This window comes from Pempheris klunzingeri, chromosome 6, assembly GCF_042242105.1.
Source record: "Pempheris klunzingeri isolate RE-2024b chromosome 6, fPemKlu1.hap1, whole genome shotgun sequence".
Classification (NCBI taxonomy): Eukaryota; Metazoa; Chordata; class Actinopteri; order Acropomatiformes; family Pempheridae; genus Pempheris; species Pempheris klunzingeri.
Window position 1 is genome coordinate 6,345,100 of NC_092017.1, and position 17,837 is coordinate 6,362,936.

The window sequence follows — 17,837 nt, forward strand, 5'->3', positions numbered from 1 at the left end:
AATGACACAGTGTAATACCTTACGCTACTCATCACTGAAAAAAAGTAATCCCATTACTGAAACTTGTTAATAGATAATGAATCACTGCAAAATCCCTGATAAACAGTGAGGCTGAATTGCACGCATGCAATCACTGGAGCAAAGGTTAACATTTTGAATCCAGCATCGGAATGGCGGACCCCACCAGTAACAATGAATACTACAATATATGCAGAATTTAAATGCATTACATTGATATTATTGAAATATTGCTGGCTATGAATAGTAGCAAAAAGACAGGAAATTGCACAGCCATTGCTGAGTGACAAATACAAGTGAATTCAGACAAACTAAGCCAGCAGTATTTAGTCTCCTCTAAGGTTTTCTCTTCAGGAAACAAGGTTAAGTAGTGAGTGTCCCAGGAATACATGCAGCTGTTACTGCATACGGTAAAGTATATGGCTAAGTTCAGCACCTTTAGTATCATGTATCATAACCTTAGGGTTTGAAGGGTTAACATGTTTCCTCCCAGAATGAGGATGCGTCTCTAATCCTGGATCAAGCGCTGCTCTGGCCTGGAGCGAAGCTCCTCATCCATATTTCTGCTCTTCAAGTTGTAAAAGTGAAATGTTCAAAAAAACAGGATTAACTGCCAGATAAATGAACGCTTATAAAGTTATGTAGCTTCGCCCCTCAAGAAAACTTCAGTAGAATTTTACATTCAGGTCATCTGATAATTCAGTGACATGACTCGAAATATATCTAGTCGTGTGTGTTTATTTTGTTTGGTTTCCATGGAGATTACATTTGTTCCTGTGTTTCATTTTATTCTTTAATTGTCCTTAGCTGCAGGTAAAACAGTTACCAAAAACAGTGAGCAGTAGCACGACAATGAAAGCCTCAAAGAATGTCATGTCACAAATCATTTGAAATAATGAAGGACTTCCTAAGATGTAATTTTTTTGATCAGTTTGTTTTCTGTTCAGATGATGCCGTTTACATGTCCTGTCATGTCTGAATTGAACTTTAATGGAGCTTCAGTCTCCCCTTTTCTTGTTGTCTGGCAACCATTATTTTCATAGCAGTTAAGAGACTTGCACTCAGTGCCACGGTATAGAATACATTCGGGCCTGTGTGTCTGCAGATGTGCGTGCAGGAGACAGGAGGGAGCATGGGTGTGTCGCTCTGCCTGATCCATCTGTGTCCTCAGATTCTCTTTTTTTGCGTTAGAGGTCATTACGTTCAGCCCTCAAGGTACTGCATCTGAATTAAAACCCTGGTTTGCTCCCAACATTGCCTGTACAGTCTGTACTCAGGATCCACTACAGGGACAGGGCAGGAGGGCATACAGCATTGCTGTATATGTACCTGCTTAATTATTAGACATTATTCAAAGATTTGAAGTGATTATCAGTTTTAACTGAAGGACGTATAGGAGTTGATTACAGAAACATTTCATCACATGACAGAAAAATGTACATTGTAAAACATTTCTAACAATTTTATCTTGAAAATATAAGCCTCTCTGCTGCCTTGAAAACTGCAAGTTAATGTTATGTGTTCAAAATCTGCTCATAATTTGTACTAACACTTCTTTGCTGAACTTGAGAAAACAGCTTGCGTAGACTCCTGTAAGGATGTTAAAGTCCCTGAAGAGCTCAGTTGGCCATTGGCTGATTTTGTAACATGAATGGTCTACTGCTGATGTACCTTTCAATGAAACATCCACTGGCCACTGGAGGAAGCACACAAGCTTTAAGAAGCAACGTGTGTATCATTTACAGCTGAGCCGAACAACATGACAGTCTCAAAGATTATTACTTATAGTGCAAATAACAGTTATTTAGTCATATTGGCAAGAGTTACTTCATAAGTTTACCCAGTTTGTTCGAATTAGTTTGAGCATCAGTTCTTTACACACCGCAATACTGTCATATCAGTGTCAGTGTTTTATTTCTATCTACCAGGAATCATCTTTCAGCGTGTAAAGAGATATCAATCAGTCTTTATTTATATAGCACAGATTCATAACAGTGTTATCTCTCAAGACGCTTTACATAAAGAGCAGGTAAGACCGAACTCTTTAATTAAGAGAGAGACCCAGTGATTCAGGAATTCAAAATTAAGGATTCAAGAATCCCCACATGAGCAAACATCAGATATTATATTAGGCAACAGTGGCAGGAAAAACTCCCCTTTAACAGGAAGAAACCTCGAAACCTCCAGAGGTGGACAGCTTTCTGTCGGGGTCCGTGTTGGACAGAGAGAGATATACTAACAGCAACTGTAGCACTGACAATACATACAAAAGAAATTCCACCTTTAAAAAATCAACTTAATTTTACACTGACAATTGTATCTTTTTACTTGCTAGCAAGTCTTTTTACACATCCTACAGACTTGGAGCCACATTATCAGCCATTTGGAGTTGTATTCCTGATCACCTCCACTGTGTTAACTGTGTTCTAGTCACTGACTTTATCTGTTGTTGGTGTGGGGCAGATGTGGTACCGTGGGTCAGGGATTAGGCTGAAAACAGCTGCCTTCTGGTAATTATGCTGATTAGAGGCATTGGAAACAAGCAAAACAGTAAAGTCGGGGGCCTAGAAACCAAAACAACAAGCTGAAAGACACTAAAAGGCTCCATAGGTCTGTGGGAAACTGTAGAGTTGGGGGATAATCCTCTGTGGTTCCACCAGCACAGATGACCCATTTCACATTATACACAGTCATCTGGTTTATTGTTGATGTCTGAAAAATGATTAGTGGTGCTTTAAGTTGACAATAAAAGATACTTTGATTAGATTACACTACAGCATGAAGTTTTACAGTGCAGTCGAAGTATTAGAGCGACATACGCCTGTGAAGTTACGAATACAATCGACAGTTCTACAATATTTACTATACAGTGTAAAAATAGGTTATTAATCCACTTGAAGTAAATGTCTCAAATGTCACAGTCTGGACTAAATCTTATCATTACCAAATTAATCTAATTTAAATTAATCCAACGTTTGTGTTGCATTTCACTTCTGAATCTGGCTGATTAAACTCTTCGGTCACATGTTCCACTACACACAGCACAGTATGTGAACATCACTGCTTTGTGAAAGAGAAGCGCATGGACGCACAAGATAAACGACTTTCAAAGCTAATGATTGCATTCCTCTCTGCAGAGGTAAGTTAGCGCCTCGGGCTAGATAATATGGCTTGTGCTTTTTATTTCCCACCAGTAGAGCATCAAACTGATCAACGGGCAGTTTGGCGGTTATTGACTGACACCACGCGCCCCTCTGACAGGGAGCCCCGGCCAGGGTGAAGGTCTGGATTCTCAAATCTAACAGGTGTGAGTTATCTTCACTTTCTGAGGGATTGTTTAGCCTTATTCCAGACACAAGAAGCACAATGAAATCAGTGTTAAGTGTGTAATAGAGTGTGGCAAGAATGAATCCTGAAACCTAGAAATGAATTTTTCTAGTTCCATTTTAACGCTTTCACTTCCCTTGTCTTCTGAAAGAGGTTTTGGATAGATGCCTGAATTAAGGTGTGTGGTGAACACCACAAGCTTGAGGGATTTTCACGTTTTGTTCTACGACATAAAATACATAAAGAAAATACTTTGACAGCCTCTAGTTGTGTTTATAGTCTCACTTTTGCGAGCTCTAATTAAAACTTTTCACCTTGTAGATTTATTAATTACAATTAATTGATCTTTTACATTCATAGTGTGTTCAGATTGTGATGTAGCTTAGTGGTAATGCTGATGCTAAGTGACCGGGGTGTAGTTTATTCATAGCCTAACTTTAGCTTTTTATTTCTAGTGACTTCATTTATGCTTTAAAAGCCATCAAAGTGGGGTTCATTTGTGAAGATTATCTTGCTAAACGAAACAATGAATATTTATTTGGTTTGTAGAGCCTTAATAGATGTTATTTTCTCTAATAATCCCAAATCCATTGACTTTATGTTGAGGGAACCAGGGCGATGCTAAATTCTGCGTTCTGCCTACAATAATCCGCCATCCCTACAGCATTCTATTGACTAATCAGCTAGTTAATGTGAGGCCTGCTGCAAGTGGTTTGGTGGAGGTCAAGGCCGCGGGAGGCCACATCGGAAGTCTCCATGTCTCGCTCGACAGGTCCAAGTGGTTCTTTTGCATGATCGTGATGCGAGATGATTTTCACAGTGCCCTGAAGTGGAATGTGATCGGGAAAGTGAGAGGCTTAAAAACTGCCCATCAGTGCCTGTGACCCTGGATGGCCCCGACTAACAACCAGAGCTGCCTGGGATGCCTGGGGCGAGTAACATAAGACAAATTCTGCGAGACACTCTTGCAATCCTGGTGTGGCACGCAGTCTTCTCATCTCTCTGAAATACCTTCAAAGCCCTCAAAGATATGCCAGCTTGGATACCAGGCTTCTTTTCACAGGTCATGCAACCACAAGTCACCATTTTCATTTCTACGACATCTCTGTTGCTTGTTTGTTTGGTAAACATGTTACACCTGTCAGAGGAATGCTGGTTGCTAACGGGCCAAGTCCAACAGCATTTATTATATTCTGTGGCGCTTTCCCCTTCTTCGCGCCTCTCGCGTTTTTCCATCTGTTGCCCTCGCAGCAGCGAACACAGTAAGTGTGAAGTAGTGAATGTGTGAGGAAAGGCGTGCAAGTGTTTGTTCGTGCATTTGTGTGTGTGTGTGGCACGCGCGCACACAAGCTACTGGGTTGTTGTCTGGATGGCTGTCTTGTAATGGAGATAGAGACACTGTTTTTATTTATCCCTCCCCCAGCTGTCACTGTTGTGTCTGGAGTGTGTTCGCTGAACTCAGGGCTATGGGACACTTGGAGAACTGTCAAATCCACTAACCCTCCCAACTATGCAGAATGTTACAGAACACACCCTGGACTCTTATTATGGAAAACAAAAGCTGAGAGGCACATTCAAGAAATGTGCAACCTTTATCTGACTCCTACCTTTATATGTTAGCGTGTCCAGTGAGAATTAACAAATAACATTCTTTCATTATTATTTTGCTTTTTTTATGCATTCAAAGAACACGGAAACGTTTCATGAAAGGAAAATTGAGATGTTACAGTGGAAATTCTTACATTATTCTTTCTTACTTACTTTTCTTATTTATTTTTTCTGCCTTAAAACCTTGATATATATCAAATGTCTGGGATTATTTAAACAAAAATATCACCAACTCTCTTGAGTATGTGTTGTACAGTAATTGCTAGATTTCCTTTACAGAGCTTTCCTCCAGTGGTACAAAACATATTTAAATCTTTTTAAATCTAGCCACACCCAAGTGTAGAAAAACTCCATTAAAGTAAAAAGCCCTGTTTTTACATATTCTGTTTTTGGATTCGTATTACTGAAGCACATTGTTGTAGCTTGTTGAGGTGGAGTTCATCACAATTAATTCATATACTGCTGGTCAGTTGAATCTAAAAGTTCAGTATATTTAAACTGATATTTTGTATGTATAGTAGCTGAAATATGTCAGATACATAATAATACATATATAATATATATAATATATAAAATTGCAAAAATCTTTACATAAGTATACAGTTAAATTAAAATCCTGCTTTACAGTAAATAATTGCACATGCTGCATTGAAGCTGATAAATAACACACTACATTTTACACATATCATTTTCACTTTTCTTAAAAGGCCATTTTTTATCATTTTGCTCCGATGTGGAAGGAATCTTCACAACCATCAGTCCATCTTTGCAGAATTTCGGACCATACAGTTACTGGCTCTCCTGCTGCCATTAGTTGAAAAGAATGATCCAACTCTCATGTCTGTATAATAAATGTGAAGCCGCTTAGTTTAGTTTAGCTTACCATAAAGACTGGAAACAGGGGCAGCAGAACCTTGGAACCTTGTGCCCTGGTTTATAGCTGAATTAATGATAAAATGATAAATGTGGACACAAATAAAGTTGTGCCATATGGCTGTGATGTGATTAGGCCTTAAAGCTGCTGAGAGGTTAAATGTGAGGGCTCATTTGCAGATTGCTTGTGTTAAGCCCATAGGGATGATTGCCACTTTAGGTCAGTCAGCGTACAAATACAGTGATATGAAATGTACAGGCTCAGTCTATTAGTATTATTACTTAAATAAACCCGACTGAGTGTACCAGTATGATTATGTTATAAAACATCAAGTGAAAGTGTGCTGCCTGAGCTGGAGCTCCAGTCTGTACACGCAGCTTGTGCAACTGATGAAAACCACCACACTGGCACTTATTCAACATTAGACGAGCGCTGTGCACTGGGCCGATGATGATCGCGTTCTCCTCCATATCTCACATGTCAGACAGTATATGAGAGCGAATCTGTGTTGCCATGTCACTCATCCAGCTCCTTGTGTTAGGATGCCCCCATTAGACGCAGTGCAGACGGTCAGCAGGGCTGAGACTAAGCACTGTTGACAAGCTGCTGGAAAGGCTGCAGTGGTGGAGAATGAGCAGAGTCTGCACGAGGTCCGGCCTGAGTCTGAGACATGTACACACACACACACACACACACACACTAAACCCACACACTAAACCCACGTTCTCATCAAAATCCTCATACACATACGCGTCATAGCTGTAAGCGATCTGATGCCCATGACATTATTTTATTGGTACAGTGGAAAACATTGATTTATGTCCAAGATATGACACTAGACACTATACACTAGTTTTAGCTCAAATTAACTCAAATCAACCTTGGATACCATTTAGTTAAGTTCAGAGTTCAGCATTTTACATTCACCTTCTTGCCAACAGGGGGAAACAGTAGCCTGGCTGTGCATACGCAGAGACAGTATATGCAGTCATAGGAAATGCACTGCTCCACTATATTTTTTGATATGTGTTTTTAAATTTTTACTTTTGACTCTTGAAGTACTTTTTGTTGGCAGCGCTTGTGTAACTTTGCACGAGGAACATTTTCAATACTTGTAATTGAGGGTTTTTATATAGTGCTGCTGCTACTTTTACTTAAGTGCATGATTCCAACACTTCTTCCACTGCTTCCATGTTTTATGCCACCTTCTTTGGCTTTGTTCACTCAGGCTAGAATGAAAACAGATAACCTCAGGAACACGAAACCCACGCCTCGTCTATCAGGGTGAAAACATACCACACATGAGCCATATGTCAAAATAGTGTTATTATCCTTTAAGAATGTTAATCACACTGGTCTGAGCAGTGGCCATTTCTGCCTCAAGGGCCTGTTTCCTCAGCGAGTGGAGCAGTTTATGAGTGAGGTTAAGATGTCAGCCTGAGCCCTGGTTACAGACAGCGCTCCTTTAACTGTCCCCCAGCCTGACCTCCGGCACAGGAGGGAAGAATGTGATGGCTTGACGCTAAGTGAGCGCCCTGGCTCTCCCTTCCCTCTGACCCCCTCCGCCCAGCAGCAGCAGCAACAGCAGCACCGGCAGCAGCAGCCCCTTGTCAGCCTCTTGTGTCAGCCATCGTGTCCCCAGCAACCTCCTCACAGTTTGCAAAAATGTCCTTGATATGGCTGGCATGTCGTACGCAAATGTCCCAGTGGCGGGAGATAAATTTGAGAGCAAGGAGATGTCAGGCTGGCGACAGCTGTGGGCTACAATTTCACCAGATGTCCACCGTTGCTAACCTTCAGTAGACATGAACCGGCCACCCCCCGGACCTACTTTACATGCACAGTAAATATTTTCTCAACATGAAGCTCATAGGAGCCGCAAACCAGAATTTGTTTGTCACAGCTCACATGGCCGCAGCCTTCAGGGGCCCGATTTATAAGCTCCAGAGGCACACACGGATGAGATGATTTTTACTTAAAGAGAATCACAGCTGAGGCCGTCACATGGTGCCATGTAACAGTATGCCTATGTGCTCTCTGTGCTCATTGGATGATCCAGGAGATGGAGTTCCTGCTGAAAAAATTTGCCGATTTTTTTGTGTCCTTTGCTCCAAAACCTGCTGGTGGCACTGTGACGCCTGCCTACTGGTCAGACAGCGCTGACGGGTGGGATGTCTGTGTGTGGACAGAGTTTACATTCCAGCAGTGTTCAGCCTGCCACGGGACACTCGGTGCCACCGACACGGCTGTGGCATTTCCTGTTGTGCCACCGTGTATGCAGCTCTGACTCTGGCACAGAGTGCAGATTGGTCACAGACGCTCCCTGGTCACTTCAACGTGATTTGAACCAAGCCCGAAATGACTTCAGTTACATTTCTGCGCTTCCTGGCATTGCTGAAATCTATTCAACCCCTTTAAAAATTGTTTTGATAAGTGAGATCGTGTGGTGTTTTGAAAAGGCCTCGCATGGTGAAAGACAAGCTTCTTTTCTTTTGTGATGACTCTCTGTGACTAATACTGACAGAGAGAGAAGAGGTGTGATGACGCCTCCATGTATGTGTGTGCGTGTGTGTGTGTGTGTGTTCTATGGCAATGCCTTCACAGAATCACCTTACAGTACGTTTGGCACTTGAACCATTCGTCTGAGTTCACCCCACAGTTGATCTCTTTCCCATCCTTCACAGCACAGTCCACCTGAGGGTGTTTGAGTAGATTGCTGGTGTGTGTGTGTGTGTGTGTGTGTGTGTGTGTGTGTGTGTGTGTGTGTGTGTGTGTGTGTGTGTGTGTGTGTGTGAGTGTGAGTGAGTGTTGCAACGAAGCACTTGGCTGTGTCAGGATGGGGTGGGGCTGAAAAGGAGTAATTTGGCGTCTGTAGATTACATGGAAAAGTTGACTGATGACATATTCATCACATTTTCCACTCTTCTACTTTTTTTCCCAAACAAAACCAGGGGATAATGGATGCTAAAACCCAACAATGCATATCATGTAGCACCCAAAACAGCACTGGACATACATTCATTTAAACTCACTGTCACCCTGGTGTGTTTGCTATAGCAGTGAAAGTTCAGATTTGTCATCAGGTGGCTTTTTGTCAGACCCTGGTTCAGCGAGAGGGGCATGGCTCAAAGATCTTTTGGGATCACTTAACTTAGATGCATATCAGCGTCTGACAGGATTACACATATTTCAAATGGTTTATGTGCCTTATGTAGAAGTAACAAACTGTAGTGCAGGAGCTGAGTGCAGTGCAGAGCAGAATGGGATCCACAGCCCTGAGGCTCAACAAACCTGTCCTGCAACCTTCTCAGCCAGCCTGCTGTAAACTTAAAAACGGATTTGTTTTTCAGCCCTGTTATTTTCCTGCTTGGTTAATACTGACTTGTATTGCAAAGCTTTCAGGCTTAGCATTCCTTAATAATCGTATAAAACTCCACATTTCACGCATTTGGGGACTTTGTGTGATTGTTGGTTATTAGTTTGGGCAATATGTGATTAGGCTACATATGAGAGTAACATTTTTCCTGGTATTTTTCCAGGTGACTTGACACCTTCTCTGTTCTCTGATCCACTTTTCCTTGGTGTTTGCCTGAAGTAGAGCACTAAGGTTGAGATTTCTTGCTATTGCTGCGTGGAGTATACAGTGTGTAACCAGCTGGTTAAAGGCTCATTAAAAGACCCAAAGAACTATAGAAACAATCATGATGTGATAACTGTTGCAATTAAATGGCTGCTGAGCCTGGTGACGCAACTGCCTTGCTTAAAAAATGTCAAGTGATGCACAGAATGTTTCCTCCCAGAATGCTGTGGCTGCATTAGCTTAGCTTAGCTCAGCAGGTTGAAACAGCTAGCCTGGATCTGTTCATGGGTTAAAAAAAATCCATTTAACAGCGCCTCTAAAGTTCACTGACTGATACCTTCTACCTGTTTTTACAGATTTTGTCCTGGAACAGTTTTTTAGCTTGGTGTACCACCTTTTGACAGAAACAGGCTAGCTGTTTCCCCCTACTTCCAGTCTTTGTGCTAAGCTAACAGCCTGTTAGCTCTAGATACATATTAATTACACATTATTCTCAGCAAGAAAGCAAATATGTTTCCCAAAATGTCAAACCACTCATCGACAGGGTCTGAATTAATGCATTCTCAGCTATATTTCATCACATGGATGGTAACATTTAGTAAAGCAGTATGTTCTCTGGTTACAGTAAAGCCAGTTGGATATAAAGCAATAATAGAAACGATGAAGTATGTGTTTGATTGGTGCATTAATCTTGATTAAAGTGTATTCTTTAGTTTTAGTTCTGTATTAGAACTACGATTTGATTGTACGCAGTCCCTGTGAAACAATGGGTTAATGACCATCTGAAGGTGTTTGACCTCGGAGTCTGTGCAGAGCCAGGTGTCGCTTGGACAGGCTGCCGTATGAGTCAGACATCACTTTGGTGATGTGATGTGAAGATGGAGGTCGACACTGACACCACCGGACATCAACTTATCAGATGTGGAGGTCCGTTCTCCTCGACCAGCATCCGTATCCTGCTGTGAAGGCCTGTTGCAGCTCTGGCATGATTTGGCAGGAGATAGAGACATCATGTATTGCTATAGTAAGAGTAAGACGAGAAGAGCTGAACCGGCCCTCAGCGTGTCGCCATGTCTGTTTCACACAAGCTCACACGGCCATGACACCTAAACAGATGCACAATTGCAAACTCCTCTCACTATCACAGATTGGCGTGTGACGTTATCCCGCTGGAACCTGGTCTACCTGACACTAGAAAACATTCCTATCCCACTGCTTCCTGCACCCTCTTGGATTAACTTTCACATGCGGTCATCGCAATGTAAATTCTCTGAGCCTATCAATTAGCGCAAAGGATTACACGGGTCTTCACTCGAGCTAACGTCACCTCCTGTGAGCAAAGAGCAGGTCGGCGGAAAAACAGATCACAAAAACCAATAAAATCAAGGGCATTGTTGGATGTTGATGGTTGTGTCTTTATTGACTGTGACTCATGATTGGAATTTAACAGTGAAATTAGCGCCAATAAAAGTGAGCCTTTCTCCTACTCTGCTGCTAAGCCAGAATCATATGCTCTCTCACGAATTGAGGCTTATGTGAATCCAAGATTTGTTTTCTTCTATATAAAAGAGAAAAAGATGATGACCCAGTTTTGTGGTATTTAGGGATTTTTTCTTCGGGGACGTGTAATTGTTTGATGACTCTGGTATGTTACAGTTGAACTATATCCATCTTCTCATCAGAGACTTTAAGAAATGCCTCTGAAAGATCCACTTTCATTCAAGCATCCCAGGACATCGACAGCGTGTTTTATTTTTAAAGCGTATCCAGTGACAAAGGACACTTCAACCCCTCGCTTAGATTACATGCGGACGAGTGTAAGCTCGTGGATGGGGGGGTAATGTGTCTCTGAGCTGCCCCCAGGCATCATTATGTCCTACGTGTACATGCTTTTTAATGGGTTGAGGGGCAGACCAATCACACTTGTCAACCTGTTGCCAGGATACTGGTGGTGTGGTTGCTAAACACCGGTCCACAACTTTTACATCATGGACTATATTTCTGAAAGTTAGAATATGAAAGATTGGATTACCTCAGAGAAGTGCTGAAGCAGGTCCCGGGAACACCTGCTCTTTCAGTGTAAAGTATCATCACCCCCACCTCCAGAGTCCGGACAGTTTCCTCATTTGATGCCTGCTCTCAATGGAGAAGATGATCTCCATCTAACCTCGATAAACCTCCTGCTTAGAAATGATTAGTAGGGCAGAGCAACATGTTTAGTAGCAGTGAGCATTTTCAGTTTGGCATCATGTAATTTATCCCTGGCGATAATGGTTCAGTCACATTTTATCTTTAGTTTCTGATGATCGTAAATTTAGCACCAAGCTGATTATTTTAGTGTGTGTGTGGACCAGTCCAATATCACATTAGCTAATTATTTATCTAATCATGTGGTAATAAGGCCATGTTTCAGTTCATTTCCCCATTGAGAACGGGAAATTATATTGTGCTAGGCTAACACTGCTCCATGAGGGATGTTGACTGACATCAAAAGACAGTTAAGACAGGTTTAGTGTTGGATTAACTGTGATTGATGGTTTGTGGTTCACTGGTCGCCCGCGTCTCAGATCTGGGACTGCCTGGTGCAAAGCTTTGATTGTGTTTACCAGAAGTGCTCCGCTCTAGTCAGGGATGCCACTCTGCACCCTTGGGAAGAAAAACAAAGAGATTCAGTGGTTTGTTTTTGAACCGGAGCAGGTTGTAATCCACAGTTTCGTGTTTTTGTTTAGTCTGCAGTCCCGCATTGACCTACTGGTTAGTCAAATCTACACTTTCGACATGTTTTCAGCGTTATTCTCTTCTGAAAGTGTGCATTCAAATAACCTTTAATATTCATGACCCATGAATAAATGAACAATTCCAATTTAGGTGTAAAAATAGTGGCCATTGTCTTCCATAATATCAAACATTAACTTAAAGCTGCACCCATCCGTATATTTTGTCCTAACAACAGGTCAATGGACTATGTGTAATGTGAATGGAATGGCTTGAAGAGCTGAAACAATTAGCCAGTTAATCAATTAGTCAACTGACAGAAAATTAATAATCAGTTAATTGTCTCTCTCATTTTTAAAGCAAAAAATGTCAAACATCACTGGTTCCAGCTCCTCGTATGTGAGGATTTGAAGCCTTTCTTTGTCATATATGAAAGCACGAACTTAATGTACATAATGGGGATTTTTCACCCTGAGGATTCATTGATTTATTGAGAAAATAATCATCAGCTGAAGCTCTGGTCAGTCACTGTATGTGACTCCTGTAAGCTCTGCAGAGCTTTTAGCTCAGTCAGTGCTGCGTTGATGTTGACTAAATACATGAATTTGTCATTTTCAAGTTGCTTTAACAATTCATTTTTTTTTTTAGTTCATTAAAAAGCTTCTCCTGTAATCATATTAAAACGTTGGATCGCCTCTTCTTTTGTTCACCAGCTCCACAATAACACATTATTACTCATAATCATTTGTGTGGTTTATAAACACCCAACAAACAAATCTGGTTCCAGCCGAAGCGAGTTATACTGGATGCATTATTCAACGCTGGCTCACTGCCTTTTCACCGCTGCAGGCAAGTTTGATTTTTCCCAAGGTGACAACAGCCTGATATCAGGTGTAAAAGTCATTGTGACAAAAGTTAGGGGAAAAAAACTGAATTGCACCGTGGGAAAACATCAGGTATCGTCATGGAGGCTGTATATTACTGCAAATAGTGAATTAGTGAATAGAAATACAGGTTTTACGGGTCACATGGAGAAAGTTCATGTTAGTTTAGGGCTCTTTATCTTTAGCGCCATTATGGAAATGCAGGATTGGTTGTATGGGGCTGGAAATATTCCAAGAACTGAATTCATATGCTTCTCACCAATGTTTGTAAAATGTTTTGATGTTAATTTTGTTGGTTTATGTGAGCCGTGTGTTCATGGCCTTAGAACTTCCCCCACAACATATTGTCAGTTAAAATAGTGGTTTCCCTATAGGGCTGCTATGAACAATGCCAAGTTGCTGGGCAGTTTAGTGCATAGGCTGTAAATTCTCACCTCTCAGACACTGCACCGGACACTGGTAGTTTTGACTCATCTGGATTTCCCCTGCATTAGTCACCAACTGGAATATACACACAGACGCACACAAGTATGTCCACATAACCCCCTCACTGTGTAAGAGTGATTGGCTACAGTGTGGTGTGTGTGACTGACACTGATAACACATCTCTCCATAGTGCAGCAAACGTCGGGGCTACTTCATCAGCTGCTCCACCAACTGCTCTTTGGCATCCTGTATGTAAACTCTTGACATTAATAAGGCTGTGTGAACGGGGCCTCGTAATGCCTCCAGGATAATGAACACACCAAAATGAATTAAGGCGATATTGGGCCATACAGTCACACAGGCTGGTTGCCATCTATGGTTTTGACTGCAGATACAATTGGAGATTAAAGTGAGCTTAGCGCTCTCAAATCAGAGCCTTGCGAAGATAATAACCACGTTAGACATATGTGCACTCCTACTGATGGCAGCAACAGAGATGTCACTGACGTAGCTGCGAACTCATAAACACACACATACATGTCACATGAAGTAATGGGGGTTTGGTGACTGGTTCCCAATGCTTGAGCCTTAGAGTAATTAATGATGTAAGGGTGTCAGGTGTCGTTGTAAATATCAGATTCAATGACATCTTGAGGTCAGTTTGTCCTTGTTATGTTGAGAGGTGGACATGGTGAAAGCTGCAGTGAGCATAAAAGGTTTATTGGCAGGAATTTTTTGTATAAATAAATAACATAGTAATCATCCTGTTTTACGAGTGAGGTTTTACTGTACGTGAGCAGAGATTGAACTTTATGTTGTGTTATGTTGGGGTATGTATGGGGAAACTTTATTTAAGCTGATAACAAGCAACTGCTGATTTACAGCAGTTGCCTTGGAGAACAGTTGCTCAGACAGTCAGTGGCACTTGAGTGCTTGATTGAGTGCACATGGAAACAACAATAGTATCTTCCTCAGGGTTTCACATCCAGCTAGTCTATGTTGTATCCATGTTCCAGCTTCGTCAGGAAATATGATAAAAGTGATGGTGTGTTTCAGTAATTGTTGGATGAATTGCTATTTGATGTAAAAGCTTCCACACACTTAGATCTATGCAGTAATCACTTTAATAGCTAAGCTTTCACTCTATCACACCTCGGATGGATTGCTATGAAATCATGAATGAAACATTCATGGTCCCCTGAGGATGAATCCTAATGACATCAGTGACCCCAGCATCACCATATTATTGGCTAGACTGCTGTGACGAAAGATGAAGTGATTCATGCCTCCCTTGGGAGTTATTATAGCCACTTTGGCGATAAATTAGCACTAATGACATTCCCTTTGACCGCACCAGTAACTCAAGTTTAGTGCTAATGAGCTAAAGTTATCATGCTAACATACCAAAACAAAATAGTAGCTATGGTGAATATTACCTGCTAATACGGTCGCACATACCCCTTTTCCACCAACATGGAAACGGTTCCTTTACGGTTCGTGAATCTAATTTGAAACATTTGGAGCATTTTGACTGAAAATAAATTGGTTCAGAACCTGAGATGTAGATTAAGTGTCATATTCTACAGGTCTGAAAGGGAGTGTTCTTCTTGTCATTAAAATTTAGTTTGTTCCTGTTTTCTTGGTAAACACAAATATCTGTAACAACAGAAGCAGAGCTTATTTGGTGGCAAAGGTGTAGCGGAGCTGCTATCGTCTTGTCTAAATAGAAAAATCAAAACAACATGGATTCACGGGGGCGTACAGATTTACTTACCAATTAAGATCCCCAGATTACATTCAGTGTGAGGAAAACTGAAGACAGTGCTATAATAAAATATCAGGGACGTGTCTGTATGGATATGTTAATCTTGTTTATCTCGTTTCTCTATAAGTAACTGGCTAAGTGTGACAACCCTTAAATATGAATGCCTGTTTGATAGCAAATAGTTGTACATCAGTTGATTATATCTTTAGAATAACTGCTGTGTGACCACAGAGCCACATCACACCCAGTCAGCCCACAGGATGCATGTGTGATGTAGTCTGCTCAGTGCGAGCTCTCATAGGTGCACAGAGGGCAGTCAGAGGAGGGGGGGAGAGAGTCTGTATGTCTTTATTAAAAGTACAAGAGAGCGGCTTAGAGGTTTGTGTTCCCTGGATACACCACATCTATTTATTATCGTTCCCCCCGCTGTGACCCTACCTTTTATTTTTGCCAGCTGATTCATCTGTGGTTCATCTCTGAAAACCATACAGGACCTCTAGGTTTACAGTGTCATACTACTTGGGTGAGAGGAAGGCTCTGATATTGAATTGGAAGTATGTGCTATATGATGCAGCACGATCCGTGTGCGGGCCTAAATAAGAGTTGATGTAGGCTACCGTGGAGGATTTTCAGCACATAATGTTTTCGCCTCTTTATATCCGAGCTTAAAGAGGCTGTAGGAGGATGACTTTCTTCCTCTTTTCTGTTAATGTTCATCTTTTCACAAACTCCACTAATCCTCCTCTATCACCTTGTTAGACATCTGAGGTCATGACCAGAAAGTGTGCTTCACTTCCCTAAAATCAGATATTTGGGTGATTTCTGTTGTTTTACTGACTGAATCTTTTGCTGAATCGGCACAGTCGTGTATTTATGGCAATATTCAGCGTGCGTGAATCCCCCCGTGTCTTGGTGAAAAGCGTGACGCAACAGACGTGCCTTCAACCCGCAAGAGCCACCGGGGAATGAGGGTGGAAATATCCGAAGTGGCCAGAGAAAACACATGGAGGAGCAGGGTAGGGGTCAGGACAGCAGCTAGCTGTGTTTGGAAGGTGCACGGTCAAATGTAGTTGCTTGATATCTATATCCTAGCAACTCAGAGTGAGTGATATCTTGTACAACTGCAGCTGGGGATTGGTCAGTGGGCTGGCACAAGCCCCTCCTATTTGTGGGGTAGCTGAAGAAAAAATACCTAAATTCAAAACATCTCTCAAACTTTCTCCACTCTGCACTGTACCCTCCGGCACTTTAATCCAGGCCTGTGTGTTTGTTTATTTGTGTTTATCTTTTTTTTTTTCCCATTAATTGTGTCTATTCTTCATGCACAGCCGTTGATGCGTGTGCCTTCATGACAAGCTGATCATTTTGAAGATTTCAGTAAAGTGAAGTTTGGCATGACAACATGAATTCACCTTACACAGCTGTGCAGTGTTACCCAGAGTTTCCCTTTCATCGGTAAGTACAAACATATCACAGAAACTGATGACTAACATGGTGCAAATGTGTGCTCAGATATTATACTGTACAGTATGTGAGCGACTGAGCAGGCTGAGACTCTTTGTTTGACCTGGTCCGCCATTCAGACCCACACCGTCTGGAGGTCCAAAGTGACCTGAGAACAGTTGTGTCTGCCTGGATCCTCAGCTGCTGCTCTGTCCTGATATATTTATAAGTGTGGCATACTTATGGCAACAATGCATGTGTAAAGGGCCATCAGGGCCAAAGTGGCAGTCAGATTACATGACATCGCGGTTGCTTGGTGTCCTTCTGCTCCCTACTGTACAGGACTTCTGGCCTTTTCAATACTAACATGTGTCGTAATCAAAAAATGTCTGTGGTTTGCAACAGAACAACAGAATGACGCTATTTTAATCAGATGCATTTCATTCATTTGCAGCACAATATCTACGTTTGCTCATAAATGTTGTCTCTACTGTAGCTCTACTGAATCCACCTGGTAGTGGAGATACTGTATGTGGAAATATTTAGTTTAGTTATAGTTATAGTGTGTTATTAGCACAGCCAACAATACACAACCAGATTAAGATATTAGAACAGGATTTTTTTGTTTAAAACAGAGCAAAGAAACCCAATAATTACATGTGCCAACAATTAAACATGAGATACATACTTGTCAGTTGCTAGTAACAGGCTCTGCGTACAACTGTTCAGTCAACTCTCTGAAGCAAATAATCATCATACGTAACAAAATACTGTGAGTTTTAAAAGAACGCAGGCTATCAATCAGTATGTTCAGTAGGATCAATGATCAATATCAAGCAAAGTCAGCCGTGTTACATTAACTCTCAGTTCTGATATAATGAACACTGAAGGCTTTCTGTGCAAATCAGGTCACTGGACCACATCATCACTGAATGTTTAAACATTAAGACGTATTGAGTTCACTCACCATCACACACTTCAAATTATTAAAAATATATGTAATACTTATGTATATTTATCTCTCTCACCGTTTTCTCCTGATGTTTATGATGATGTTTTTTTTTTTTTTTACGTTATTTGGTGCATTTTTCCTGCATCTCGCTTTGCATCTGCGTCTGTGTACAGAGCCATTATGTACTGTGTGTTCTTTTAACTCTTTGTCTCAGTGTCCTTGTAGTTGTGTTTGACAATTGCGTG

At 41.4% G+C, this 17,837-nt stretch overlaps 1 protein-coding gene across 2 annotated transcripts in view; it reads left to right on the forward strand.

Annotated features, from left to right (window-relative positions):
* The first annotated feature begins 16,585 nt into the window (after positions 1 to 16,585).
* The window catches only part of tp63 (tumor protein p63), a 31,072-nt gene continuing 29,820 nt past the window's right edge, over positions 16,586 to 17,837 (forward strand). For both annotated transcript variants that reach the window (XM_070831722.1, XM_070831723.1), the window contains exon 1: positions 16,586 to 16,652. In XM_070831722.1, the coding sequence (XP_070687823.1) occupies positions 16,600 to 16,652 (53 nt within the window). In that variant the 5' untranslated portion in view covers positions 16,586 to 16,599. The remainder of the gene's footprint in view (positions 16,653 to 17,837) is intronic.